General features: G+C 43.6%; 1 protein-coding gene across 4 annotated transcripts in view; it reads right to left on the reverse strand.

The window, feature by feature from the left end:
- ZNF827 (zinc finger protein 827) overlaps positions 1-27,916 on the reverse strand; it is a 102,215-nt gene that overhangs the window by 61,740 nt on the left and 12,559 nt on the right. For all 4 annotated transcript variants that reach the window (XR_008462863.1, XM_054172774.1, XM_054172776.1 and 1 more), the window contains exons 2-3: positions 12,840-13,853; positions 7,059-7,231 (exon numbers count right to left, since the gene is read on the reverse strand). Coding sequence is in view for 3 of the 4 variants with exons in the window: in XM_054172774.1 (XP_054028749.1) it covers positions 7,059-7,231; positions 12,840-13,853 (1,187 nt within the window). In the remaining variant the exon portion in view is untranslated. The remainder of the gene's footprint in view (positions 1-7,058; positions 7,232-12,839; positions 13,854-27,916) is intronic.

Raw genomic sequence — 27,916 nt, forward strand, 5'->3', positions numbered from 1 at the left:
ATCCTTTACAGCTTCTTTCTTCAAAGGGAGTTCCTGCCATCCCACTTATTATTTGCATTGCCAGCTTTTAAAATCCCTTCCCTTTCTGGGATGTCTGTTTGATGCTGTGTCCAGAAGTGAGGATGGCAAGCAGCAGCACACCATATGTTAGTAACAGCATTGTAGTATTCTCTGTGTTAGTCCTGGTTTATTCTACAGACACTCAAATACCCAATGCACTTTTTTTTAAACCACTGCTGCCCATGCCAAGGAAAGGTTTTCATTGAAGTGTCTGCAATGATACCCTGGTATCTTCCCCTGAGAAGTTACAGTTCATTGTATCAGACAGCCAGGTGCATGATTAGACTCCGGTTTCCAAGGTGCAGTACCTTGTATTTGTCAACAATAACTTCATTTGCCCTCTTGTTTACCTGTCAGCCAGACCCATTTTGTTCTCCCTCAAGCTGTGCCTTTTCTAATCTTGATTCATGCACATAAGGTTGGTTGTATCATTTACAATTCTCTTAGCCAGTCATCATCCTGTGCAGACCACATTGGCTGAAGTATGCCCAGTTCCACTCTCAGTAATGGAACACCCCTCTGTTAGCCTTTTGTCGCGCTTACAATTGCTAATTCCTTCCTACCCTTTGTTTTACTGTCTCTCGGTGAATTTCTTCATCTGCCATAGTACATCACATTGCTTAATTTATTTGGCAGCTCCTCAGTGAGAGGCTCTGCCAAAGGCTTCTTTTAAAGACCAAATACATTTAAACTGATTCTGAAGTCCATGATTTTCCTGACATGCTCAAAACATCTTAGCAGAAGAACACATGATTTTCTCCTACAGGAACCACATGTCTCTATCATATCACATCACTCATGTGCTTTTCTCAGTCACATTTTTCAGTTGACATACTAAAATGTCTGGTATCATAAGCAGATTCTTAAAGCCTCTTTTCATACATAAAAGCAACGTCCCTGCTGATTTACCAGCCAGCTGAAGTCATGGGGAGCACACACTGGCCAGTACATCTGCACCACAGTTACAGATCCGTGTCATCCCACTGAACAGGGTACAATGGGGCACAAGTAGGGGTGAGGGAAATGGTGACACAGGCACATGGTGATTAGGTCTTTTCTCCTTCCTTAAAGCTCAGGTAGCCCTTTGCACAGACTCATAATAATGAATGTTGGTCTCTTCTCCCAGGCAGCCAGCACCAGAACAAGAGGACACAGTCTCAGGCTGCACCAGGGGAGGTTTAGGCTGGAGGTCAGGAAGAAGTTCTACACAGAGAGAGTGATTGCCCATTGGAACGGGCTGCCTGGGGCGGTGGTAGAGTCCCCATCATTGGAGGTGTTCAGGAGGAGACTTGATAGGGTGCTTGGTGCCATGGGTTAGTTGATTAGGTGGGTTGGATTAGTTGATAGGTTGGACACGAGGATCTTGAAGGTCTCTTCCAACCTGGTCTATTCTATTCTATTCTATTCTATTCTATTCTATTCTATTCTATTCTATTCTATTCTATTCTATTCCATTCTCTCCTAATTATGAGGGACAGGAAGGGAAGGACTGGCATTTGCCTTTTCTTTTGTGGGACTTAACAGAGTTTTTTTGTTGTTGCTATTTTTTAAGCCACCAGAATAAGAGGAAATGTTTGGGGTTTTTTTTCTGAGAACTTTCATGTCTAAGCAAAATCAGACTACAAGGGGGCTGGGGTGCTAAAGCTATTCACTGATTGATTTGCTTCTGGCTACTCACTTTTTACTTACTTACTGTGACCTAATTACCACTTTTTCCTTTGCTTACTACAGTTTTAGGGTTTTTTTTGCCTCACCAGCTTTCCAGTGGATTAACTTTCCCATGGTGGGCATCTGTTTAAGCAACTACTGCAGCAAGCAACTACTATAGCCTGGCCATTTGGCTAGTTGGTTTGGGTTTTTTAAGGTTTTGTTTGATTTGATTTTAAATCTCTTAGAGTAAAATGACTTCCTCTGTGACTGCCTTTGACTGCACTTGAGAGGTCTCCATTTTGCATGCCATGTGCCCTCTGCTTTTTGATCTCATGCTGCCTCTGACAAGTTTCCTTATATTTAAAATATTGCATTTTCAAAAGTCTGGTGCTACAGGGCTAGTTTGGATATAATCCCTTCCCTCAGGACATGTAGGTTATTTATGTAGTGTTTTCTTTTTGAAACCATTTCCTTGCTTTGCTTGAAAGCAAAGGTGAAACAAAAACACCTCCCTGCAAGGCTGGACTGGACTAGACATTCCAAAAACCTGAAGGTGTCCTGTCTTATCCTTGTCTCATGTGCAAGAAGTGACAAGATTTAAAGGCAGATATTTGAAGTCACTTATGGCAGGCACCTGTCTGAGACCTGGGGCACAGATTTCACTTGCTGAAAATCTGTGCAAGTTTGCTTTACCTCCCTCAGCTGAGAGGAGGTAATGGAATCACAGGCACCTCCCAGGGCTCTTTAAGGTTAGCCTGAGCCAAACTAAACAAAAAATCTTCCCATAAAACATGGTCAACCTCCTTCTCCCAATATGGGGAAGATGCTTTAACATAGCCTGTCCACAACTTCACCAAGATGGATCAGAAATGCTTCTTCAGTTGTCTGACCCTAGCTGAGGAAGAAAGAGGGAAAAGCAAATCACTAAAGGCTATGCTCTTCACAGCCTTTTCTTATTCCCTCTATCATGTAATTAATGGTCTCTCCCTAATCAGGAGGCTGATTATAACCCGTTTTCCATTACCCAGGAACATTAATCTGAGGTCTCACTGCATGGTCCCTCTTCATAAAGAAGAGAAGCAGGAGGATCCTGTGGCTGAGCATCACATGGCCTACTTACCATTGCATTTTATTTTTCTGTTCAGCTAAATCTTCCCTTTCCTCATTTTCTGTCACACCAGCACGTGCTCACCTTGCCAGGCTTCTTTTCCACCACTAGCAGAGCTGGCTCGCCTAGTTCTGCCTTATGCCTATGCAGCAGCACAGGCAACATTTTTAGATGTTATTTTTGGCCATATGCTCCTCTTCCTCAATGCCCCTTCCAAGTGCTCAGGCTAATATCCTGTTGCTCTCTTGGAACATTTCTGCATGATCTCACAGCCTACCCATCCACCAATTGCTGAGGAAGATATCTGCATGATCCAAAGACACCAATTGGCCAAAGTTTGCCTGATGCTTGTGGTATTGCTCTGAGAGAAATTCAATCCCTACTTCCTTACCAGGAAACAGAAAAGCATGAATACATCCTGCTGAACTAGGCCAACCCTTTTCACTGCTTTCTCCAGAAAAAGTATGCAGGAGTCTCTCTCAAGGAGAAAACAACATAGTCCAACTGACTGTATCTTTAGATAAATAGACAGGAGGACACAAGCACAGCCCTTACTGCCTTCTGGGACAAGACACCACTTAGGTACCCACTGATTTTGTCCAGCTTCATTTTCAGTATCCTCAGCACCCCCAGAAACCACACTACAATACCAGAATGAAGTGCTGAGATGCTACCCCTAGACTCCTGGAAACAGGGGCCCAAACTTGTGGTTAGGCATTTACTGTAATTTGTCTCAAAACCAGACTAATACAATTCCACACTGTAACTATTTTAGTGTTTGTTTTCTAAAGTGCCTGTCTCTGTGAAATTTAAATGCAATGTAACAATTGCAGATAACACAATTGTGCCTCAAAAGGCACTCTCCTCAGCCTCCCTTCTTCATTGTGTGTCTGTGTGGAAACTTTCCTTCTGCTTCCCTTCTTGCCTCTCACTTCCTCGCCTCCAGTTGTGAGTTGGTCCTGGCAAAGTGCCCTTACTGGAAGAATGCTTCATCAACATGGTGGGTAGCACATGTAGATTTGAATATGGGTCAGGGCTGGCATCAATCCAGCTCTCTATTTAGGTTTTCTCTAGCAGGGGACACGATACCAAAAGTGTTGGCAACGTTGTATTCTGGGTCAGTTTGACATGTTGTAACTACCACAAAAATATTACTCATTAATGTAATGAGACACACAATAAGGAAGACCTACATGGACACACACAAGCTACTCATGGGTATTAAATCTCTAAATAACCACTTTCAAAGTGCCTGGAAAAGCTTATAAAGAGATGCTTCAACTTGTAGTTATGCTGCCTAGGAGAAAACTGTTAAGTTTTGAGGACTGCAGCTGGACAAAGCACCTCAATAGGTTTTTACCTGGCATCCTTATCAACAGAACACAAAACCTGAACACTGAGACTCAGCTGTCATGGGTTAGGGCTGAGCTGGCCAGCTCATCTGCCACTCTCTCAGTACCCTAGGATGGATCCCATCCAGTCCCATGGACTTGTGGGGATCCAAGTGGTTGAGCAGGTCTCTAACTGCTTCTTCCTGGATCACAGGGGAACTGTACTGCTCCCTTACTCCATCTGCCAGCTCAGGAGGCCAGTTGTCTGGAAGGCAACCTGTCCTGCTATTGGAAATTGAGGCAAAGAAGGTGTTAAGTACCTCTGCCGTTTCCTCACCTTTTGATACAATATTCCCCTCCATGTCCACTAAGGAGTGGAGGTTGTCCTTGCCCTCCTCTTGCCATTAATATATTTATAGAAGGATTTTTTGTTGTCCTTCACAGCTGTGGCCAGTCTAAGCTCTAAATGGGCTTTTGCCACTCTAATTTTTTTTCTACATGACCTAGCAACATCCTTAAACATTTCATGGGTTACCTTTCCCTTTTTTCCCAAAGATGGCACACCCTCTTTTTTCCCCTTAGTTCCTTTAAAAGCTCATTGCCCATCCGTGCCGGCCGTCTGCCCCGGCGGCTCATCTTCCAGCACATTGGCACAGCCTGTTCCTGAGCCTTCAAGATTTCTTTCTTGAAGTAGGTCCAGCCTCCTGAACCCCTTTGTTTTTAAGGGCTGTTTCCCAAGGTACCTTCTGAGTTAGTTCCTTAAATAACCTGAAGTCTGCCCTTCACAAGTCCAGAGTGGAGGTTTTGTGGATGCCCCTCTTAGCTTGAGTGCATATTGAACACTCAATTATCTCATGGTCACTGGACCCCAGACAGCCTCCAACCACCACATCTCCCACCAGCCCTTCTCTATTGGTAAACAGAAGGTCAAGCAAAGCCTTACCCCTGGTAGGTTCACACAGGAGCTGTGATAAGAAACTACCCTCCATACACTCTAAGAACCTTCTAGACTGCCTCCTCTCTGCTGTGTTAAGTTCCCAGCAGATATCAGGCAGGTTAAACTCGCCCATAAGAACAAGGTCTGGTGATCTTGAGACAACCTCTACCTGCCTATAGAATAATTCATCAACCATCAATTCAACCATTCAATTCATCTTGATTGGGTGGTCTATAACAGACTTCAACCAGGATGTCAGCCTTGTTGGCCTTCCCTCTAATTCTCACCCACAGTCACTCAACCCAATCATCCTTAATCTCTAGTTCCATGGTGTCTTGAGCCTCCCTGATGTACCTTGTACTCTGTGCCCCCAACATGGCACACAAGATTGAGCACTGAATTGGTCTCCATAGGAGCAGGCCTAAGCAAGAGCCCTTCTGCACACCAGTGTTTGGCAGTAACTCTAAACACCAGCACTGTCACTGCTAGAAGCAGATGCTGTGTGCCCTGAACTTTAGAAAGTGCAGTTACTTTAGAAGAGACTGAGCTGAAAAGTAAAATCACTGAGCAGAATTAGCTCTGTTCTAGCTCAAGTCAGGACAGCATCATAAAGGAAAAAAGCTTGGCTTGTGATAGCATCCTAGAATCAAAAGTGGCTTACAATGAATGACAAACACCAGCCCAGTACCCTCATTCTGAGCAGCCTTTTCAGTTCTACAAAACATCTCTTCACCTGTGCCTGCAGTTGACACATGGGGAAATAGAGAGAGGTGGTGAGCTAGAGGAAGCTCTGCCTTCATAGGTTGACTGCTAGGAAGGAGATAAGGCCAGGCAGCTCCCAAAGGATCCTAGGACAACAAAGTGAAACATCTGACTGGCATAACCAGAATGCTGTGTCCTCAGCAGCTCCTAGCTGAGCTTTCCTGGTGTGTATGCATTTGATGTTGAACACTGTTGGTTGTTATAATCTCATACTTATTTACACACAGATTTGAAAGCAGTAGTTTTACATAACAGGAAAAATAAATGTTTGGGGGGGTTCATTTTGCATCTTCTTATGAATTTACACTCTCATCAAAGGGAGTTCAAATGATGTTTGCCACTGTTGGACACATGACTAACATGCCCCTTCCTCATCACCTCCTTTGATTTTGGTGTGACAGAAAACAGCTTTTTACAAATGGCTATTCAGTTAAGGAAATGTATGGAACCCACTGAAATTAAGGTAAAACATGACATTCTGGATTCTTGTGAGGTTTTTACATCTCTCCACAAGACTGTAACAAGGAGAACAGAACAAAGACAGGCCATATAGTTTTGTAAGGCAAGTGCCTTCAGCATAAGCAGGGAGCAATTTTACCAGCAAAGACCACTGAGTCCACCATGACCTCCATGAGTGGACTGCACTGAGTGGGGAGACTTCAGGTCTTGTAAGATAAGGAGGTTGTAATCTGTTACACTGTGCCTAGCAGCTCTGGGCCTGACTCTGGATCTCGGTGACATCTAGCTGAGCATTACTTGATAACAACAGCTGTATTATGACTGCATGTTACATGTTTGTAGAAAGGGGCTGTTATAACAAAGGGGTTTGTGTTAGGTGGGGAGCAGAAAAGAGCACAAGGGCTTCAGCTTGGCATCAATTTTGTAATACCTATGGAAATCACCATGCCACAAAAGAAGGGGCAAGCCCTCAACCTGCAAATAGCAGTTCCAAAAAGGGGAAAAACAAACAAACAAGGCAGCAGGGAATTTCTGTAGGGAATAACAGGGATGTCCTTTACAGGGAGAAGAATGGGGCAGGGGGAAGAGTTATTTCCTTCTCTCTTTATGGTCTGTTTAAACAGAAGCATCATCAGCAGTACAACTAGGGAAATTTTGTTATTGCCAATGCAAATGCAACAGGTTTGTTATACTGCTTTTTTTTTTGATTGATGATGCAAATGTTTTGACTGCCAGCAAACACTTCCCTTACCTTCATGTGTGATTTGAGATTGTCCTTGCGTGCACAGCGAAACGGACAGAGCGGACACTGATGACTTTTCAAACCTGTGTGAATCACCATGTGCCGTTTCCAGTAACTCTTCCTCTTGATAACCAAACCACAGATTGGACACTGGAAAGGTTTTCCTCCTTCTTCTTCTGAGGCTTAGCATAAGGGAGAACAAAAAGAGAGGATCATTTATAGACACTTGTTGAGTACTTTCCCCTTGTAAATATACTCAAGAAACCATTTTTCAATGCTAGAATTTCATCTGCAGAGAGGCACATCAGTTAAACAACAACATATACCAGAAATTCCAGTTCCTTGTCCTTTCATATCCCTTTTCTCCTTAATTTAGTTATTTTCCCTTTAAGAAAGGTCACCATACTTTATAAAGGTTAATGTCCCAAACATCCTTTGGCTAATCAGTAAGAGCTGTGACTCTACCTCACCTGGTCCTAATGTTCCTTATAACTTCACTGAACTGAGATGGATGTCTCTCATAATCATCACTTTGCAGCTTCATTTCCTATCAAAGGCCAGTTGCAGTAGGGTATGAAAAATATGCTTACTGTTAAAAGATGATCCATGTCCATATGGGATGGTTAGCCAGCAAGAGAGCAGGTTAGAGGGCATAGAGCACCCCACAACATAACTGAAAAGCATGCTGGCATTGCGTATCAGGTATATTTAACTCCAGGAGTGAATGACTTCAGAACTCCTGCTGTTCAAATTATTTAGTTATGGCTCAAGCAGGTGCTGCTGCAGCTTCAGCCATCAGGGGTCTTCAGCTTGTGGACTTCCTTCTGCTCCTCTAGTTGCCAGAGCTTTAAATCCACTGCCTTCCTAAATGTTTGCGCTCTCCTTTATGGACCAATTCACTGAAGACAAGAAAAGGATTTGGTGGCATTTATCAGGCAAATACAGCTAGCCTACCAAGTGGGGAACCATTGCAAGGCTGAAGGCTGATGACTTTACACACCTAACCATCCATTCATCCTCTCACCACAATTTCCTCTGATTCTCATAAAGACCATGGAATTGGGAGTCTTTTTCCTCACTGTAAAAGACACACTCTTTTCAAACACCCAGAGCTCAGCAATGTGTGTCCTGCTATTACAAAATTCTCTCTGAATATTTTCTCTCAGTTATTTCCTGCTGAGAAGGATATAGCAAATATCAAATTCCCTTGATGAGGAACTAAATTATAAAAACCTCCAGTAAAAAAACAAATTATCATATCCTAAAATACAATTCTTGCTATTACCCACTAGATGGATAAAGAACTGGCTTGATGGCTGCACCCAAAGAGTGGCTGTCAGTGGCTCCATGTCCCAGTGGAGGCCAGCGACAAACGGAGTCCCTCAGGGATCTGTCCTGGGACCAGGCTTGTTCAACATCTTTGTCAGTGCCATGGACAGTGGCATTGAGTGCACCCTCAGCAAGTTTGCTGATGACACCAAGCTGTGTGGTGCAGCAGACAGGCTGGAGGGAAGGGATGCCATCCAGAGGGACCTCGACAGGCTGGAGAGGTGGGCACAAGCCAACCTCATGAGAGTCAACAAGACCACGTGCAGGGTCCTCCATCTGGGTCGAGGCAATCCCAGGCACAAATCCAGGCTGGGCAATGGCTGGCTGGAAAGCAGCCCTGAGGAGAGAGACTTGGGGGTGCTGGTGGACGAGAAGCTCAACATGAACTCTCAGTGTGCACTTGCAGCCCAGAAAGCCAATCAGATCCTGGTCTGCAGCAAGAGAAGTGTGGCCAGCAGGTCAAGGGAGGTGATTCTCCCCCTCTCCTCAGCTCTGGTGAGACCCCACCTGGAGTACTGCCTCCAGTTCTGGAGCCCCTATTACAAGAGGGACATGGACATGCTGGAATGTGTCCAGAGAAGGGCCATGAGGATGAGCAGAGGGCTGGAGCACCTCTCCTATGAGGACAGACAGATAGTTGGGGCTGTTCAGTCTGGAGAAGAGAAGGCTCCAAGGTGACCTAATTGTGGCCTTCCAGTATCTGAAGGGGGCCTACAAGAAGGCTCGGGAGGGACTTCTCAGGATATCAGGACTAGGGGGAATGGAATGAAGCTGGAGGTGGGGAGATTCAGGCTGGATGTGAGGAGGAAATCCTTCACCATGAGAGTGGTGAAGCCCTGGAATGGGTTGTCCAGGGAGGTGGTTGAGGTGTTTAAGCCCAGGCTGGACGAGGCTCTGGCCAGCCTGATCTAGTGTGGGGTGTGCCTGCCCATGGCAGTGGGGTTGGAACTAGATGATCCTTGTGGTCCCTTCCAACCCTGACTGATACTATGATACTACTACGATGATACTATTCGGTAGGAAACAAAGCCACTGTAATTTAACTGATTAGGTTAGTCATGATGCAAGTACAAAAAAAAAGACACATTGTCAAAGCATGCATTTCTGACAGTGCTGAAATTCTCCCTCTGAAATATTCTATCACACTCAACATATTAACAAATTGTCACCCCTCTCTGCACCTCTAAGGAGTAAGCCAAACCCAATGCTGTAATTGCCTGTGCTTCAGATTTTAAGTATCTTTACTTCTTCCCAAACAGCAGGAGACAGACACGATTGTCGTTTTCGTGCTGAGATTTAGGTAGTAAAGAGCTAACATTATGTAGTAAAGAGCTAACATTCATTGTAGGCTTTGCCTTTCCTTCCTTTATATTGATGTCTTTTTTTTTAGTCACGCGGTGTCAATTAGCTGGAAAGTGACCCCAGTCAGCCAGCGCTCCCCAAGCAAGCTCCAGGAACAACGCTGCAAACAGGACGGGCAGCACGTTACACCAAGCAAGAGCTGATCAGTGAAACGAGGGTCTGCCACCCACATGCTTTAATAAATGACACCAGAACCTTACAGGGATTCCAGACTTCCTTATAAATTTCATCCCAAACAGGTGAGCATTTCATGAAACTGGCAATGCTAACAGACTTGACAGCAAAGCCAGTCTTCTCTGTCTCACTTCACGGTGCAAGTAATGATTAGGTCTACCAAACCTGACATGCTGTTTTGGAGAGGACTACATTCTGATAAGCCATGGCTGCAGCTTCTTGCCTGAGACCATCCTGAGCAAAGAGCTCAATGCAGTGGACAAAAGAGCAGCAGGCATATTCATGCTATTCACTTACTCCTCTCCAAATAGCCTCCATCTTTGCTGTTTCTTACTTGTCGACATGCAATTAATCTCACTGAGTATTGATCCTAGAGGGTAAGTGAATCAGATTCCTAAAAACAAAGCAAACTCACCAGTGCCTTAAAAGTTCTAAGTATGAGAGGAGGAAAAAAACAACCCCAAACATCTCAAGCTATGCCGGCTAGGAAAAGATGCCTTATTCTGGGAACTAGAGGAAAAAAAAGTAACCCCTGTGTCTCAAGGAGCAATCAGACAGACACCAAAAGAGAAAACATTACAAAATTAAGTACTATAGTTTGCCTTTAGTGCCATAAGGTCATAGGTGCAAAAGGAATCAGGAATGTGTGGCATTTATTTTCACGGCAAACACACACACTACTCAGCTGCCCTACTCAACTGGTACAGGAGAGAAGTCTTCAATCAAAGGTCACTAAACGGTGACCTCTTCTTGCAAGCTGCTTTTCTCCATGGCTGGAGGAACCAAGGAGTCTGGTTTTCCATAACCAACATCCAGATATGCTAACCAACAGCTTGCTTTTTGTTTTCAGTGAGTTTGTTATTTAGAAAGGACAAACTCAATAGCGTATCAGAAAAAGGACTTAAAGAACTTTTGTTACGAGTTTACACTATGAAGTTTGTTGGGATGCCAACTGGCATTGGCCCAGTGTGTATGAACTGAAAGGAAACACCCTTCCTCTTGGGATACTAGTCCCATATATTATAAGAAAATGAATAGTTGTTCCTTGGTTACCAAGGACCTGAGGCAGTCACCCCCCATTGTTATCTTCTAGCAGCACAGAATGCTTGGGCCTTCAGCAAAGGGAACAGTCGCTAGGAATTTGCTGCATCAGAGCAAGTTTATGAAGTGCCAGCACATGAATGTGCTGGTACAGAGCAGTCCCCTAGCATAGCTGCACAGACAGATCCCACAGTTGTTGGTCAAACACAGAGCCTGGATTTTACTGCAACCATTTATGTTTCCCCAGTAAAAATTTGTGATGTGAATAGTTTATTTCCAGCTGGGGAAAAAGCCAGTAACTTCAAATAAATTCTAACCTCACTCCTTGTCTATCCATTGCTGCCTTTCCTATATGAAGGCCAGTCTTCAGGGGGAAGTTACATTCAAATGAATGCCCACAGTCACACTGTGGTGTAGCCAGTGTGGGGATTCCTATTCCCACACAAAAGGACCTTTTCTTGGTTTAGCTTGTGTTACTCCAAAACCCCTGATCTAGTTGAGGATGTCCCTGCTTACTGCAGGGGAGTTGGACTAGATGACCTTTGGAGGTCCCTTCCAACCCAGTGCATTCTATGATTCTATTATAAAAAGGGTTTCATCTAAACTAATGAAAACCTTAAGTCAGACCCATGCCAAGAATAGTCTGACACTTTAATTGTCTCAGCAAAATATAGCAGCAAAGCATTTGCAGAACACATGTAACTCAGAGCAAAATGCTGGCCCCACACCGAATCCCTTCCCCTCCTCTTCCAAGAGGGAAATTATCACTGCTGTTCCTCCAATGGCTTCTACCCTGTGAGTTTGTACCAAGAGCTGCACAGGGTCCAATCAGAACCCATAAAACCTCTCAACAAAAAGGTTAGGTCAGAAGAACAGCAGTGCAATGATACAAGCCCATGTCAGGCTCTGTGTCTGTGCACTGTCTTTCTATGCTTGCAGCCAAGCCAGTATTCCTGAGAAAACTCCCTGATAAAGCTCTTATGCACTGAACCAATTTGTGCTGCTTATGAAGAGAGCTGACATGCTTCCCTCCCCCCTAGAGCAGGAGTGCACTACAGGGAGAACCCTGATGACACCTGAAGCTGTGTGTTCTACCAGCTACATGAATCCATGATGTGAACTTTTCATAGAAAGAGATGAAAGAAGCCTTATTTTTCCATATTTTGAAGATGGATCATTTAAATTTCCCTGCATGGGTTGCCAGTTCTTGAAAGCTGTTTCTTCTCACTCCCTGTAAGCCTGATTCCTTGACTGCTGATAGCTGGAATGAGTGGAGGGAAGTCAGAAGTGTAACGTGTTTTTTGTTGAGCAAATAAAGGGAAATGCAGTTCACTCTTTTTTAATCACAAAGGATTATAAAATACCAAACTACTGCAAAAAAAAAAATGTAATGAAAAGTGGCAACATAATAATCTACTGTGGTAAATTAGGACAGGGTAGTAAGTGATTATACAAAAGTCCATTTGTGGCAGAGACAGCAGGAGGGAGAATTCTCCCTTGTCCAAATATTTCAGAAGCACAGGTTTTGTAAACGCTCACTGATACAGTGAGCTCCCTGACAGGGATTCTTTGATCTTCTCCATTAAATAGTTCTTGTGGACTTACTCTGAACTTGGTAAAAAGGAGAAATGCCATTGTATGGAATAATGATGATAAAAAAGTACTAACCTGCACACTCATGTCTTTCAAATACGGAAATAGCTGTGACAGTTTGGTCTTCAAGTGGTATTTTTAAAAGGCTTTTTTATTGCTTACCTAAAGTGCCTATTTCTTACTCTCATAATACTTGGGAATCAAAACAAATCCAGACTCATTGAAGAGGTGCTATATAAGCCTCTATCAAGACAAACACATTCTACTTAGCAGCTCGGACTGTATCCATACCTGTACTCGTGGGTTTGGACGCTCTTCCTTTAGGGACTGGCAGCAACAGTAATTCCAAAGACTGTGGTGGAGTTGCTTTCTCTTGCTTTATCTCTGAAAGCTGCAGGGGCTCCTCAGCCACCAGTGATTTCTTCTTCTCAGCCAACAGGGTGCCTGCAGCCCTTGCAGCAACCTCCTTGAGAAGGGCAGCTGAAGAGGTCATGGAAGCCAGAGAAAGGAAAGAACTAGCTGGAGGTGGGTGCTCCTGCCCAGGAGTCATGCTTCTTTCACTCACTTTCTTAGATAAAGCTGCTAGTGTGGAGCTGGCTGACTGAGAACTAAAAGGTGAAGAAAAGGATTCAAATCTTATAGTGTCTTCAGTCCTTGACAGAGATTTGTCCTGCAGAACAGCATTGGCCGCGGCTTTCAGTTTCAGGATGGCTGAATCGGGGGACAAACCACAGGTGGTGGTTGAGTTTGGCAACCACTTACCTTGATTCCATATAAAGTGACTACTTGCATTGTACTGGTCACTTTGCTCCTGTTTCACAGCAAGCTTTCTGGCAAGAACACTTAGTTGCTGGGCATGATGAGCAGCAGGTGGAGAGAAGGAGACATTTGAGCCCAGATTTACAGGAGACTCAACTCTGCCATTGACTGCAACAGCGGCATCCAGCTTGAGGGAGCCAGCCTCCAGCAGCCGCCTCAGGTTACTGCTTAGAGGCTTATTTGGACCAGGAGGTTCTTCATCACACAGAGATGGCACATCAGGAGAAAGGTGCTCTTTGTTCTGTAACGTGTCTCTTGGTGCCTCATTTTCAATGGATCCTAGCTCTGCTGTGTTGCTGCTAGGAGTTGCACTTCCCAAAGAAGTATCTGGGGAAGTGGACTGCTCCTGGATTCTGTCCTCAAGAGACAACTTAAAGTTCTCCTGGACTTCTCCATATGATGCTTCTGAAGGAGTTTCTGAAGAATTTCCAAACCAGCGTTCTTCTTCACTGAGTTCACCTTCCACTTCTTCCTGTCTGGTACCATCTGTGTGGAACGAAGAACAGCAGTATTATTCCCAGACCTGTATAAAGTAACTTCTTAGGATGAAGTATGCCTGGCCTCTGCATGACTCTCCTCAATACTTACCCAATACCCTCTAAAGTGCATGGACTTGGCATTAGCCTGGATTTAATCACCAGGAAAAAAGTTTTTTTGAGAATGAGGAAGTTTTTCTGTAAAGACAAAATCATGCCAAGCCTGTCATCTTTCAGTCAGTAAAACTAAAGCAGCTAAAATTGCAACAATAGACATAATAAATATTAATAGATTGCAAATATTTCATTATTAGCAGTCTGTACATCCTGGAAAAATATGACAAACTCTGTGGTATAAAGCAGGGCTTCAACAGGCCCAGAAATTACTGGATAATTGTGTAAAGACACAGGCAGGCCTTTGAGAGCAGATCAGGTGTGTAGCTACTCAAAGTAGTTTCTTCCAGTGACTTGAAATCTCAGCCTGATCCTGCAGTGACCCCTATCTAAAATAAAATACAATTTGTACTGATAACACACAATTGCTTCCTGGGTAGCTGAAATGAGTAACACATGAATGCATGCTAAAGCTCTCCTCTCCCCAGCTGCTTGGAAAGGAGCATCATACATACAAAAATAATCTTTGGCATGTTTTCCTCTTATAGAGACACTATTTGCTCTTCATTCTCTTGTCACTCTTCATTAATGTTGAGGTTTTTAAAGACCATCCTAAACTAAACTTAGTTTGGCTGAAAAGTGTTAGTGTCAAAGCAGTTTGTCACATTTTCTCCTCTCCTGTACCTGTGACACACTGACTCCCTCCTGAGACCCAGCTGACAGTGTTTAAAGCATTGTGACACTGAGTTGCTCTTCTTCCTGATCCGGATTCCAAATCATATAGACAGACCAAGGCATTTTTTACAGATCATATTGGCCAGCATCAGAAGGTAGTTAAGAACAACAGCAATGCTAGAATTAAATTCTCTTGCCAGATACCTCTCAGATTTCTTGCTTTTAACGTTCCAAGCTACAAAAGGATCTTTGTAACCAGAAGGACTTAATACAACCCTCCACTAACATGCTGGAAATAAGCGTGCATGATACGTGCTGCATCAATGGTCTGTGTATTATTCCCAGATTCCCTATATTGAATTCCAGAAAATTGCAAAAGAAGAGAAATTAATAAAAGCCTCACTTTGTATTGTTGCTTTGATCCAATGAATTTCAAGAGGAAAACCCCAGCTAAATGTATCATGAGTGCAGAGATACCAACATACGCTCTGGAAGTGAGGATTTCTTTTTCACATTATACAGACTATCAGGAACAGTCCCTCACATTAAGTTTCATTTTACTCAAAACCCTTTGGAAAACAAATTCACCAGTGTTTGAAGAGCCCACCTTAAAACTATTCAGTTACCTCAGCTTAGTAATTCAAACAGAAGAGGGCTAGCATCTTTCCTATTCAAAACACACAGAAGCCAAGCAAAACCCAAAGCACTTACCTACAATTATTTTGGTAATATCCAAGCTAACATCACAGACACAGCAAGATTATCAATAACATGAGCATAAAGACCAGCACTGAGCACATTCAAATACAGCAGATGGATGGCAATCAGCTGAGCCAGCACTTATGCAGGTTAAGGGAGAACTCAATGTAGCCCCTTTCCCCCCTGTGAACATTAAAAAACAACTTGAGGCATGCCTGTACAGTTGGGTGTGCTCAGATGAGAGAGCCATCTGCTTATCCCAGATGCAAGTTAGTTCTGGATTTCCAGCCAAAAAATCATCTTACTGCACTTTACCTGAACTGATACACCAAGAGCAGGACACATCCTCTGGGACACAGACTAGAGCTGACACCACCACACAGCTTCTGAGCCTGAGCTAGCCTGCATCCTCCCACTTACATCCACATGTCTGCTTACATTTGCCTTGGTTACAACAGCCCCTCCTCCCCTTGCGAACCTGCTCTGTGTCTCTACTCCCCATCCACAAATAAGGAGAGGAAAATTGCATTTTCCTTCACTCAAAGCCATCCAGAAAAATCACAGTTTGAGAGATGTTTAACTGCCAATGGTTACAAGAGGAAATGGGTTTCTGTTTTAGAGAAACTCCAGCTTACTGAACCCCCAAATGTCTTTGTTCCTTGACATGTACCTCAGTTTCTTAAGGCTGGTATGTTTCCCAGTTGCAACCAGCCTTTAAAACACCATTTAATAACACTGGTTTACAAATCTTTCAACCTTGTTCATCCTACCAGCACTGGAAATGAATTCTTCATTCTCACCTGCACCAATTTCTGCTCCAACCACAAAAGCAGTATCTTGTATACATTTTCACTATCTATCCCTCCTCTCTAGAGCTGACAACTCAGGGAACACTCACAGTAGGTGAGGAACAGGACACACTAAGCTGATGGCAAGGATGGGGGCGAGAGGAACTACATCTGCTACATTTGAGCTGCAGTGCAGCTTCCTTCAACAATAACACAACTGCACTGTGCCTGGAAACAAAAAAAAATAAATAAGGTAGTGATAGCAAGAGAGAGTCACAGGGCACGGATCACCTTTCTTTTTCCAGGCATGCATATTCTCCATTGGTCCTGCCTATGTGAGGAGCAGTCTCCAACAGCTACTGACAGGGAGCGGCAGCAGGGCAGCACTCTGCATTTAAAGGTTTGCTCCTAAGTCCAGAATTTCCCTGCACTTGGGTAAGGTGGTGAGAGCTCCCCCTCCTGTTGCTGATCTACCTGTAACCACTCTCCATCACAAACAGCAAATTTCCTCTGCAGTATTTCTATCCTAAACACCAGCTGGATGTTTTTTTCCTTTTCCCCACCAGTGCCCTTTCTTTCTGTACTAGAAACCAGACCTCTAACTGCTGACACAGTTCTAATTTTCCTCTTCTCAGTAATTCCCTCAGTGGCTGCAGCACCAAGTCCACTGCATTTTAAGGCTGTAAGGTTAAGGCCGAAAAAGCTAGCATCAGTGTCTTATCATGAGCTCAGTCAAGCCTCCTTTCATACAGTAGTGAATTGGGTTAGAAGCATAACAGTGCAGCCTGGCAATTTCATTTCTAAGCAGAGTTGCCACTCAAGGCCTTCAGGGCAGGATTTTAATTCACACTGACTTGTGAGCCTCTGAGTTTGAACAAGCCTGAGAAATTCCTGGAGAAATCAGCCCAACACAGCAACTTTCCTATGACTTCAAATGAGATAAAACTCTTCCTGAAAAGAGGTCCATGGGACACCCCAGCAGGGTTTGTCTACAACAGGAGACAACCTCCTTGTGCCTGTCAAACTTCAACTGTATTTCACATCTGTGGTGGAAGATCTGCAGGACATATTTCCCCATTCTCTCACACACAGCCAAGGAGCTCCAATGAGAAGCTCTTCAAAGCTAGAAACAGAAATGTAATACTACATTTAAATGTCTTCTCTCCACCACAAACATACCATAGTTTGTTATTACAGAATTACTAATGAACGTTGGATAGCCTGAAAAGCTAAATGTGGGTAAGAAACCACATGGAACTTGCAAAGCAAGAAAAGTTAACTTCAGAGCTAGAGGCAAATTCTCACTGACTTCATTTGGAATGAGATCTGGCTGGGAATCACACCAACTTTTACCAAGTAACTGCTCATCAGATTCCCTCTTCTCAACATGATTCAAGAGTCAAGACTTGTCAGTGCTTCTCCTCCCTGATTTCCATGACACTTCTGGAAGGAGAACCACTTCCCAAACCATTTGCCATTGGCAGAGGCTAATGGAAGTCACAAGTGTCGTGTGTGCTTCAGTATTACCCCATCACACAGTACCCAGGAGCATCACACAAGCACTTCCCACTCCTGTCAGCAGTGACAAAAAGGCACCAAAGCACTGTTGGGAGATTGCTGCCCCTGATGCAGCTAAAAATCACTCTCTGGCAAAGCCTCAAATGGGTGCAGAAGCACTGTTTGGAAAAGAGCCAATTTCCCTTGCTTGCCCGCTCATCTGCTCGTTTTCAAACATGGACTAGTTCTGTTTCCTCTTCAAGAGATCAGTTTGACAGACAAATCTTATTGATCCCAAAGTATGTTATTTCACCTGGGGAGCATCTGCCCTTTTCCTTAAGAGGGTGATCAGAATTTGCCCCTGACATCAATAGAAGAGTAAATATTAACTTGCCCAAACTACTTGTATCTGAAAGCTGAAAAAGACAAACACGATTCTTGATTTATATACTGAACCACCCAATTCAAATGCTGGAAACTTTCACTGCAACCATCCTCAAAGTGGCAAGTGTGAGATGATCAGCAACACACAGAAATTACAAGTTTCCAAGTTGTGGCACTGAGCAACAGACAAGGGGAGTGAAAAACGTGGTTGAAAGAACACCATTTGGAGCACCCAAGGCTACAGCAAAGGAACCCACCTCAGAAAGAGTGAGTTTTCTGCTAAGAAAGGCAAAATTTCACTTGAATCATTCAGAGCAATGATTAAAGGGCCAATAGCATCCTGGCCTGCATCAGGAACAGTATGGTCAGCAGGAACAGGGAGGTCATTCTGCCCCTGTACACTGCACTGGTTAGGCCACACCTCGAGTACTGTGTCCAGTTCTGGGCCCCTCAGTTTAGGAAGGATGTTGACTTGCTGGAACGTGTCCAGAGAAGGGCAACAAAGTTGGTGAGGGGCTTGGAACACAAGCCCTATGAGGAGAGGCTGAGGGAGCTGGGGTTGCTTAGCCTGAGAAGAGGAGACTCAGGGGTGACCTTATTGCTCTCTACAGCTACCAGAAGGGAGGCTGTAGACAGGCAGAGGTTGGTCTCTTCTCCCAGGCAACCAGCACCAGAACAAGAGGACACAGTCTCAAGCTGCACCAGGGGAGGTTTAGGCTGGAGGTTAGGAAGAAATTCTACACAGAAAGAGAGATTGCCCATTGGAATGGGCTGCCCGAGGAGGTGGTGGAGTCACCGTCATTGGAGGTGTTCAGGAGGAGACTTGATGGGGTGCTTGGTGCCATGGGTTAGTTGATTAGGTGGTGTTGGGTGATAGGTTGGACGTGATGATCTTGAAGGTCTCTTCCAACCTGGTTTATTCTCTTCTATTGTATTCTAAAGAACTTCAATACAGAATTAACATGGCAAACCCATATGCCATAGTGATAAGAAACATATAAGAATTGTAATTATGAGATTACAGAATGAAAACTACAACAAACATCAATATAAGGTAGAAGTCAAATAATTTCAAAGAAATGTGCACAGGAAAATCACCAGTGAGATAAATTAGGTAAGACTGCCTCAACTTCAGTAATTACATGTCAAGACAAATCTGGGAATCTACAGGACAAGGATTTAAAGGGATAGGAGAGACAAACCTCATTTTTATTATCTTGATCTTGAATATCTTGAACTATATAAGGATTTCAGATGTGATCATTCTAATTTGTGTCAATCTACATGAAGTCACAATTGCATTTGTTGGATATTTGGCACCCATCCTCCTAATTTGTTTTCCCAACAGTTTATCTTGTTTCCTCTCTAATGCCTATCACAAACCATTCTCTGTATTATCTTATACTGAACACTCTACCTAGGCCTACTGAAAGAGCAGGATTAAGTGATAGGCTTACACTAGGGAACTGAGGAGCTCTGCAAAGATACCTACAGAATTTAAAAGGATGCATTAAACTTAAATGAAGCAGGAAGCCATCCATAAGGAGCTCTGAGGAAACACAGACTGACTCGGATGAGCAATCAGTTTAAGGCCAGGTAAATAGGCAGATGCATCAGAAATAAGGCAGAGACAACACCTGAGCAGCCTGGAACTTAGCCTCATGTGGATTTTATCACAAAGATCAAAAAAATGGGAGTGTCTGAAGAGAAGCAGCAGCTGACAACTGAGAAGGCACAGACAACTGTAAAGGTATTCAACTGGTCATGGAAATGGAAGAGGTGAGACATAGTAAACTGATGTGCTCATATTTGGCCTCCAGGATGGTATCCCATGTCCTGTTTGTGTTTTTAGAACTCTCAAACAAGGATTAGGGATCAGGCTATGGGCCAAAATTCACTCTTCCTTCATCCTGCCTTCTCTTTTCAGATTCTGTAACTTGAGTTCCATCATGACTGCTACCATCAGCATCATAACCAACTAAGAAGAGTTTCCCATCACATGATGGCTGCACATTCAGGAATAGAACACAGACCCACCATGTCTGTCTGGTGATAATCAGCCAACTTATGCCCTAAAGAAGTGAAATACAGTAGTAGAATGCTCCCTTCTTCCAGCCAAACCCAGTAAGTACCACTGTCAGGGAAGTCTTGAAATTTGCCAGAGACTGGTTGCTCTCCAGCCTGGGATAAATGATTTTAGTGGAACAAGGGCAGCAGAAGCCATACTGGGGAGGCTCCAGGATGAAATTAGAGGAGGGGAACTTGAAGTCCTAACTGCAGATGGCACATTCAGTGAGAACTATCAGCCACAAAAGCATGGCATCAAACCAGGTAATAGAGAGCAGAAAGTAATGAAGGTGCTTAAGGACTGGACAGAGTACCTATTTTAGGTAAACTGCATACACTGTGTAAGTGCATCATTTTAGCAATGCTAAGAAATAATTACAAGAGATCACTTGCTAATATCACACTGCTTTCCAATTCACATTGTCTCTGGGTGTCAGCTCCACACAAACCCTTGTTAATATCACAACTAGGTACTACAGAAAGCAGCACACAGAGGCCTAAAAATGGCAGTCCTATTTGGGGAGTCTGTTCCATGGTATCCTCTATAAATTGCTCATTGTAGCTGCCTACAAACTCCCCCCTCTGTATTCAGACTGGGCTTTAAGCATCTTAAATAAAAAAAAGAGTGGTGGTCATTTCTGTGGGCTGAGCAACCTTTGTGGGTTCCCAGAGCCACCATGTGCATGTGTGTGCTGTGGGACTACCTCAGAGAAGCTGGGCATGCTGCAGACATCACACAGGCTCCACCTCTGAAAAGCACTTGCAGCCACATCTGATTAGACTATACATCCAGCAGCTATTTTCCCACAGGGATGCTTGCAAGAAAATCATGATTTTAATAAAGTCACAAAAGCCTGTCTTAACTCCTTTTATTATATCAACTGCAGCAAATAAAACTTAGAAGTCACAGTTACATAAACAGTCATGTGCTAGAGTGTCCTCAGTCCCCCATTTTCCCTTCATGATTTCTGTGACCTATAATAGATAAGCAGCACAGGAAGTCACTGTTCTCTTTGAATGGAATTTCTGGCTCATTCACTTATCAACGGGATGATTATTCAACTCTTGACCTCATCACAAAATGGTTTAGCAGTGTGGCTGGTGCTTGAACCAAATTTCTCTACTGCAGGCTGACCTAGAGAGAGCAGCACAGCTGCAAGAAGGAACTGCCAAAAAGCCAAAGCTCTTCTGTTCTTTCCTTCTCCCCTGTGTTTAAGATGTGTGAGAATACTCACACAATTAGACAGGAAAAGAAGCCCTAGGTAGGACTACGTATTTCATCTCCACATCTTCTAAAATAATGATTTTCCTAACTGGAGGGAAGGAGGAAAGGGGGAAAGAAAGGCACAGCTTTTAAAGACAAGGCATATCTCTTCTACTTTTATCCTGAAGGTAAAGTGACTTGGAAAAAACCCACTTACAAGAAACCCCCAGAATATTCACCGAGTCACTGCTCTAGTAGTGCTTCTTTTAAAAAGGGCTCCAAGGTGAACAAGATCAGAGGAAGTTAATTATCTTGCAGTAACTGGAACTCTTCAAGATGCTTTGTCCAAATGCACAAACAACTGTGACTGTGCAGAAGTAAGGTGCTCTCCAGTTTGTCAACTGCTGGACAACCACAGCACCTCAGTTTCCTCCCAGAGGCAGAACCCAGGTGTGATGGACTCTCCCAAGGAAGAGGAAAGCAGGATGGATTACTGCAAAGGCTTGTCACAGACAACATAAAACTGCCTTTACCTCCTTTCCCTCAAAGGACAAGAATTTTGTGATAGATGGGAAAGAGAGACAGTGGCTTTTTATTTTCAGCCACAAGCCCCAGAATAAAAATGTCAACTGGGTTTCATTACCTGCCAAAAGATCCTACTTTTACTAGCCAAGTATTCATGGAAGGGGACAGAAATATGTGGTTTCTCCTGAAGTGAGCTGTCACTACTTGGTGAAGGTTCTCAGGGCTGTCAACAGGCCACAAGATAGGACCCTACAGTGACAAATCTTAGCTCCCCCAAAACAAGCTCTTCAAAAAGATAACTCCTAGTACAATTGGTGTTTGACATCTTGCCTCCAGGAAAGATTAACTATTCTTCTCCTCTAGGCATGAGGTCATAGTTAGTAGCTGCGAGATTAGTATTTGATGATCATTGCTCCCACTGGGACTCAAGAGATTTTAAGCACCAAGTGAACAGGCATTGCCTTAGAATGCAGTTAGAAGACACTGCTAAGCTGTCAAGAGCTCAAGCCTGACAGAAATGGTGGACCTGTGCCCTCCCTTACATTTGCTCTGTTGTTTGACTGCTTGGTAAGCCAATTTTAACTCACTAATTTGGCAGAAAACTGCTCATTCTGACAAGAAATGAGATTAAAATTGATGTGAAGGAATAGGGAAGCAGCAGGATTCAATGATCTGAGCCACCTATCTCCTGAGGTCCTTTGGAGTACAAAGCATAACACCTCTTCCCAGTGAAAGACACCAGAGGACTCTCCATCTCATTCCAAACCTTAGCAACACACTACACCCCTCAGAGAAGAGCTGGCCCTTGGAGTCGAGATGGGTTACAGCAGTCATTAAGTATACAGGCTGGTTTAGAAGCCTTAACTGGGACATGTGCAGCTGGGATGGTCACCACTGACTCTTCTGATACTAATTAATAAAACTCTTCTCTGGAACTCACTGTGCCTTCCTGGGAGAAGAAAAGCCTTAAAGACCCAGGAAAAAAAGACCTTAACAGCAAGGCCCAGTAATCAGCAAACCTGAAAGCAGCTGGGCAGAGCAGCACATCTTACAATGTCATCCACATGTATAACAATGTTGCCTGTGTGTATAGCAACACAGGCACACTCCTCTCACTGCAATTTACGATCACTTTGTTCCAGCTCGATTTTGCCACTGTTTGAGGCTCAGGGAGCTGAAGGCATCCGCAGAACGCACATGGCCTTAGAGGAGGGGAATATTGTCGAAGACCAAAAAAAGCTATTAAATAGCATCCTACACAGAAAGCTTTCATCAGCTGACTTGACCAAAACCTGCAGCTCCTGGAGAGAAGGTAGACAAAAGACAGCTGATTTTTGATTGAGGTTTTCAGAAGCAACAAATATCTCAGAAGCCAGCTTACACTGCGAACGCTCACCAGTAGCCCCAAGACAGATTCATAAAGCACATAAAGTGTCAGTATAACAATAGAAAATCATGTTCCTTACAAAACATTTTATGGTATTGATGTTCTTCTTGCAATGCTTTCATGGAGACTGAGCAAAATACTACTGCCAGCCTTATTGAACGTTTCTTCCACAGGCCCTTGTGAACATCCCGTAATAATCTTTAGCCGAGTTTGGGTGCACCTTTCATGAAGTACATGACAGTGATCAGGGCTGATATATAAACTAAAGGGAAATTGCCAGCTGAAAACCTGCAGCACGTACATTATCGGATCAAAAGGAATACAGCTCTTTTGCCTGATGAAAACACAGTATGATAAACCATTTGCTGTAAAATCACTTTTTTAGGCAGCAGCTTCTGAGCCAGATTCAAGTCCCTGATCAGGAATTTCAAGCATCCCCAAGTCTTTTAAACCCAGCTATGATATCAGGTTAAGACTCCAATAGAGTACTATAAATTTGAGGACAAACTAAATATGAAGGAGTTCAACTGTTATTCCCACAGCTCCATCTGAAACAGAAATCAGCTGTAACAACCTTTGATGATTCAAGTGGTCCATGCACAAGTCTACCTAGAGAGATTCCCTGCATCTGGAGTGGTAGTGTATCATCTACATCAGAACACATTTAGAATAGAATGGAATAAAATAGAATAGAATAGACCAGGTTGGAAGAGACCTTCAAGATCATCACATCCAACCCACCTAATCAACTAAACCATGCAACCAAGCACCCTATCAAGTCTCCTCCTAAACACCTCCAATGATGGAGACTCCACCACCTCCCCAGGCAGCCCATTCCAATGGGCAATCACTCTCTCTATGTAGAATTTCTTCCTAACCTCCAGCCTAAACCTCCCCTGGTGCAGCTTGAGACTGTGTCCTCTTGTTCTGGTGCTGGCTGCCTGGGAGCAGAGACCAACCTCTGCCTGTCTACAACCTCCCTTCAGGTAGTTGTAGGGAGCAATAAGGTCTCCCCTGAGCCTCCTCCTCTCCAGGCCAAGCAATCCCAGCTCCCTCAGTCTCTCCTCATAGGGCTGTGTCCCAAACCCCTCACCAACTTTGTTGCCCTTCTCTGGACACACTCCAGCAAGTCAACATCCTTCCTAAACAGTGATCAGAAATTCTGCCTTTTCTTATTAACAAGGAAGTTTTAAAACTCCTTAAAATGATTCCTAGCATTGTTTATAATGAATAATTTCTAATTAATTTTTGTTTAGCACTTGTCATAATTACTGCTATTTGGTTTGCCCTAGGTAGATGTCCATGGCAATACACTATTGCAATGAGAAAGTATCAAATGCCAAAAGGTAATAGGGGTGTTGGTACATCCAAAATAACAACAGCTCAACATTATTCTCAAGACTTCTATTATCCTAAGTATATAGAATCAAGACCTAGCATCTCAGCTTACTCCATAAAGGAAAGGAAATACTTTAAGATTTCCCACCACAGGCCCTCATAAGAAATGAAACTCCAAGGAATTCTAGCAACCAATCTGGAAAAGCTGGCTACAAGAAGATCTCTAAATGAGAGAACTTACTTTTGAGTCTAGACCAAATTATTGTGGGAGACAATCACAAGAATGCCAAATGATCAGTAAAGCAATCCATAATATTTTAAAGACATCTTTCAGTGACAACTATCTCCATGAATGAGAAAAGACTTTACTCCTTTGGCAGGTCATTAATGAAATCTTTGAATAGCTGCTTATGGAACACAGAATTAGTGCCTCCATTAGGAAACTAAGCAGAAACACTAAACTGCCTTATCTCAAACACAGCCTATCTGCAAAGCAGAGGCTCAGTTACTCATTTCCAAATGGCTACTTGCATTGCACTAGTGTGATTCTAGGTCACAGACTTCTATTGTATATTTGAGGTAGAAGATGTCAAAATTCAGGATTATTTTTTTTTCTGATGAAATCTCAGGCTGACTTACAATAGGAAAGAGACAGAAGGAAGTTAAAGCCATGGTCAGACTATGAGCTCAAGCAGTGATGTAACTCAGCCCTCTCAATCTATCATCATACAGTGCCATTTGGGTGTTATGGAAGACAGGATCCATCACTTGGGAAAACAGAAAGATCATGCTATGTTATTAAGATATCCAAAAGAACAAGGGGGGTGGGGGGGTGGGGGGGGGGAAAGGGGGCAGAATATCAAACCCAGGTTTTTATACTTTTCATCCCTTAAAGGGTAATGGATTTCAAGAAGGGAGGTGGGCACATGTGAATGATCATGGAAGTAGACAAAAACTTGCCCTATGACCTGGAATAAAAGGCTCAGAAATAAAAGAAACCTATTTCTTTGCAGAGAGGTAAGCCTCAAACAGCTCAAGTAAGGACAGCATAATTTCTTTCTGCATATCCTGTTATGCTTTTTGGTCCTGTGATGATCAGTCTCCAAGGCAAAGAGCTTAAGATATGGTACAGAGGATCAATCTGCTGACTGGATGGCTCAAGGAATTTTAAAGTGATTATATTCTTCTTGGCTGTCAGTGGTATCCAGAAGGTTTTGGCCAACACCAGAAGAAAACTGGGAGAAGCACCCTCAGTAGGTATCACTGCTAGGTAGCAAGTGCTTCCCAAGAGAAGAAATCTCCACAGCAAAAGTGCAGTAAGCATAAATAGCTCAGTTTCTTAAAGCTTTGTTTTCTAAACTGCACTTAATTTGATAACAAACAAAATTGGTGGTCCACTCTATTTTGCAAACCTATGCTGTCAGTTTTTGAGCTACATCTATAAACTGCCTGCTCTTAAGGCCTTCATCAGCCAGCAATTCATCTTAATTAAAGCCTGCACCTGACCTGCCACCTCCCCAGAACCGGCTGCAGTGAGAGCTGTCTCAACTCTTTACTGCGACAAAATGCATCTTCATTGCCTGAAATGCACTGCAAGCCCAGCACAGTCACAGCCCCAACAGCAAAAAGTAGGCACAAGAGTCCCCACATGCAGCAGCCAAGGTCTGGCTGTGCTGCAAATTATGGCAACACTCCTCTACCCTCAACACCTGCAACTTGACTTAGTGCTGCCAGTCATTTAAACCCAACAGGGCGAACACAGCGACATTTTAGTCACCCTTGGAAGGTTAGAAAGGAAGTGGATGAGAAGTTGCAAGGTCAATTCAGCTGGCCAAAGGGGCCTGCTAAAGTGGGGAAAGAGTTGAGACATGTCATTTTGTTGCACACAAACAATTTGCAACAAAAATAACTAACTCCCTGATCACAACTGCAGTTTAGTGCTAGGGCCTGGAAACGGAGAGAAGATTACCAAAAGTTCTCACATCCCCTGAAACACTAAAACTGATCTAAAAGCTCCAGGTAAAGCCATCAATCACCTGTGTGCTGAGCTGTGCTGTGCAGGGCTGTCCCAAACCTTCCTAGGGGACAAACCACTGAACAAAAAGGGTAATGGAGGCACCAAAACCACGCTGGCTGATTACCTGCTCCTTCACCCATTCACTTCAAGGAGCTGCCCTCATGTGCTATACATGCCATATAGGATCATGCCCTTAAGCAATCCAGAGTAAATTTACCATAGCTACCACGATGTATCAGAAAAAATTGTCTGCTAAGGTTGATAAATCGGTCAATTACCTGCTTCCTTGACTTTTATTCTTGTGTAAATGTTTTCTTCCTTACATTACTAACACCAGTCACGAGTACCTCTGAGAAGATGATCTATGCATTGCCAAAAACAACTATTTAAATTACTAGCAAATCCTTAATTACTATAAACAAGATTACAACAGGCTTATTCAAAAAAGGTTTCTAAGCACTGAAGTGATAGCTCCAGAAAACAAAGCTCCCTTGCTGTCGTTATTTGAGGCCACTGTCTCCATGTTTACTCTTGCTCTGTGCATGACCTTCAGTGCTCTCTCAGCCCACCTGAACACCACAGCAAGAGCACCTGCTGTCTCACCATCGACACCTCCTGCATGGCTGAGCACGTACAGAGGGCATGAACATCCCAGTCTCCCATTATGTCCAAACCACCTTCCCCCCACAGCCACACACTCCCTCAGGCCCTATAAAACAGGAGTAAATCTTTAACATGCACACAAAGTTCATAAACATGGGCAAATACTACTGACACACCACGGTTACTGACTTTCATCTCCCAAGTAGAGAGGGTGTTAGTGCCACTGGTGGGAATCTAAAGAACATGCCAATCCTCACAGGTGCCAGGAGCACATGGGAAAACCCACAGAAGGTCACTGTCCTTGACAGCGAGCTGCTTCAGGCTCAGAAGGGAGTATCAAATCTATGCCAAGGTAGATGCACATGATCTCAGGTAAAATTCTCTGTTCCATACATCCTCTCTCACCAGTAATAACGAGGGACTTCCAGAGAACAGAAAATATCTCACTAATGGCACAGAAGCTGAAACCATAAGGATAATGATATACCATCCTTCCTCCTCTACACAGAGGAGTTATTAAATACAACACAGTGTGCAGCAGATCTGGTCTCCTGTATCTCTTCAAAGGTATAGTCAAGATGTGGACTTGAGAAGCAGAGAACTCCCATCAGGGTTTGTAGAGGGACAGACTAATCAAAGCCCAGCATAGCTTCAATACTTGAGGAAAGCTCTTTAGAAGCAGCACAGTAAAAACACACAGCAACACCCATAACACATCAATCCATTTCAAAGTGCATGTTTTCCACCTTTTTCCCCACTTACCTCTGTTCCTCTG

The sequence above is a fragment of the Dryobates pubescens genome, chromosome 24 (genome assembly GCF_014839835.1).
Source record: "Dryobates pubescens isolate bDryPub1 chromosome 24, bDryPub1.pri, whole genome shotgun sequence".
Lineage (NCBI taxonomy): Eukaryota > Metazoa > Chordata > Aves > Piciformes > Picidae > Dryobates > Dryobates pubescens.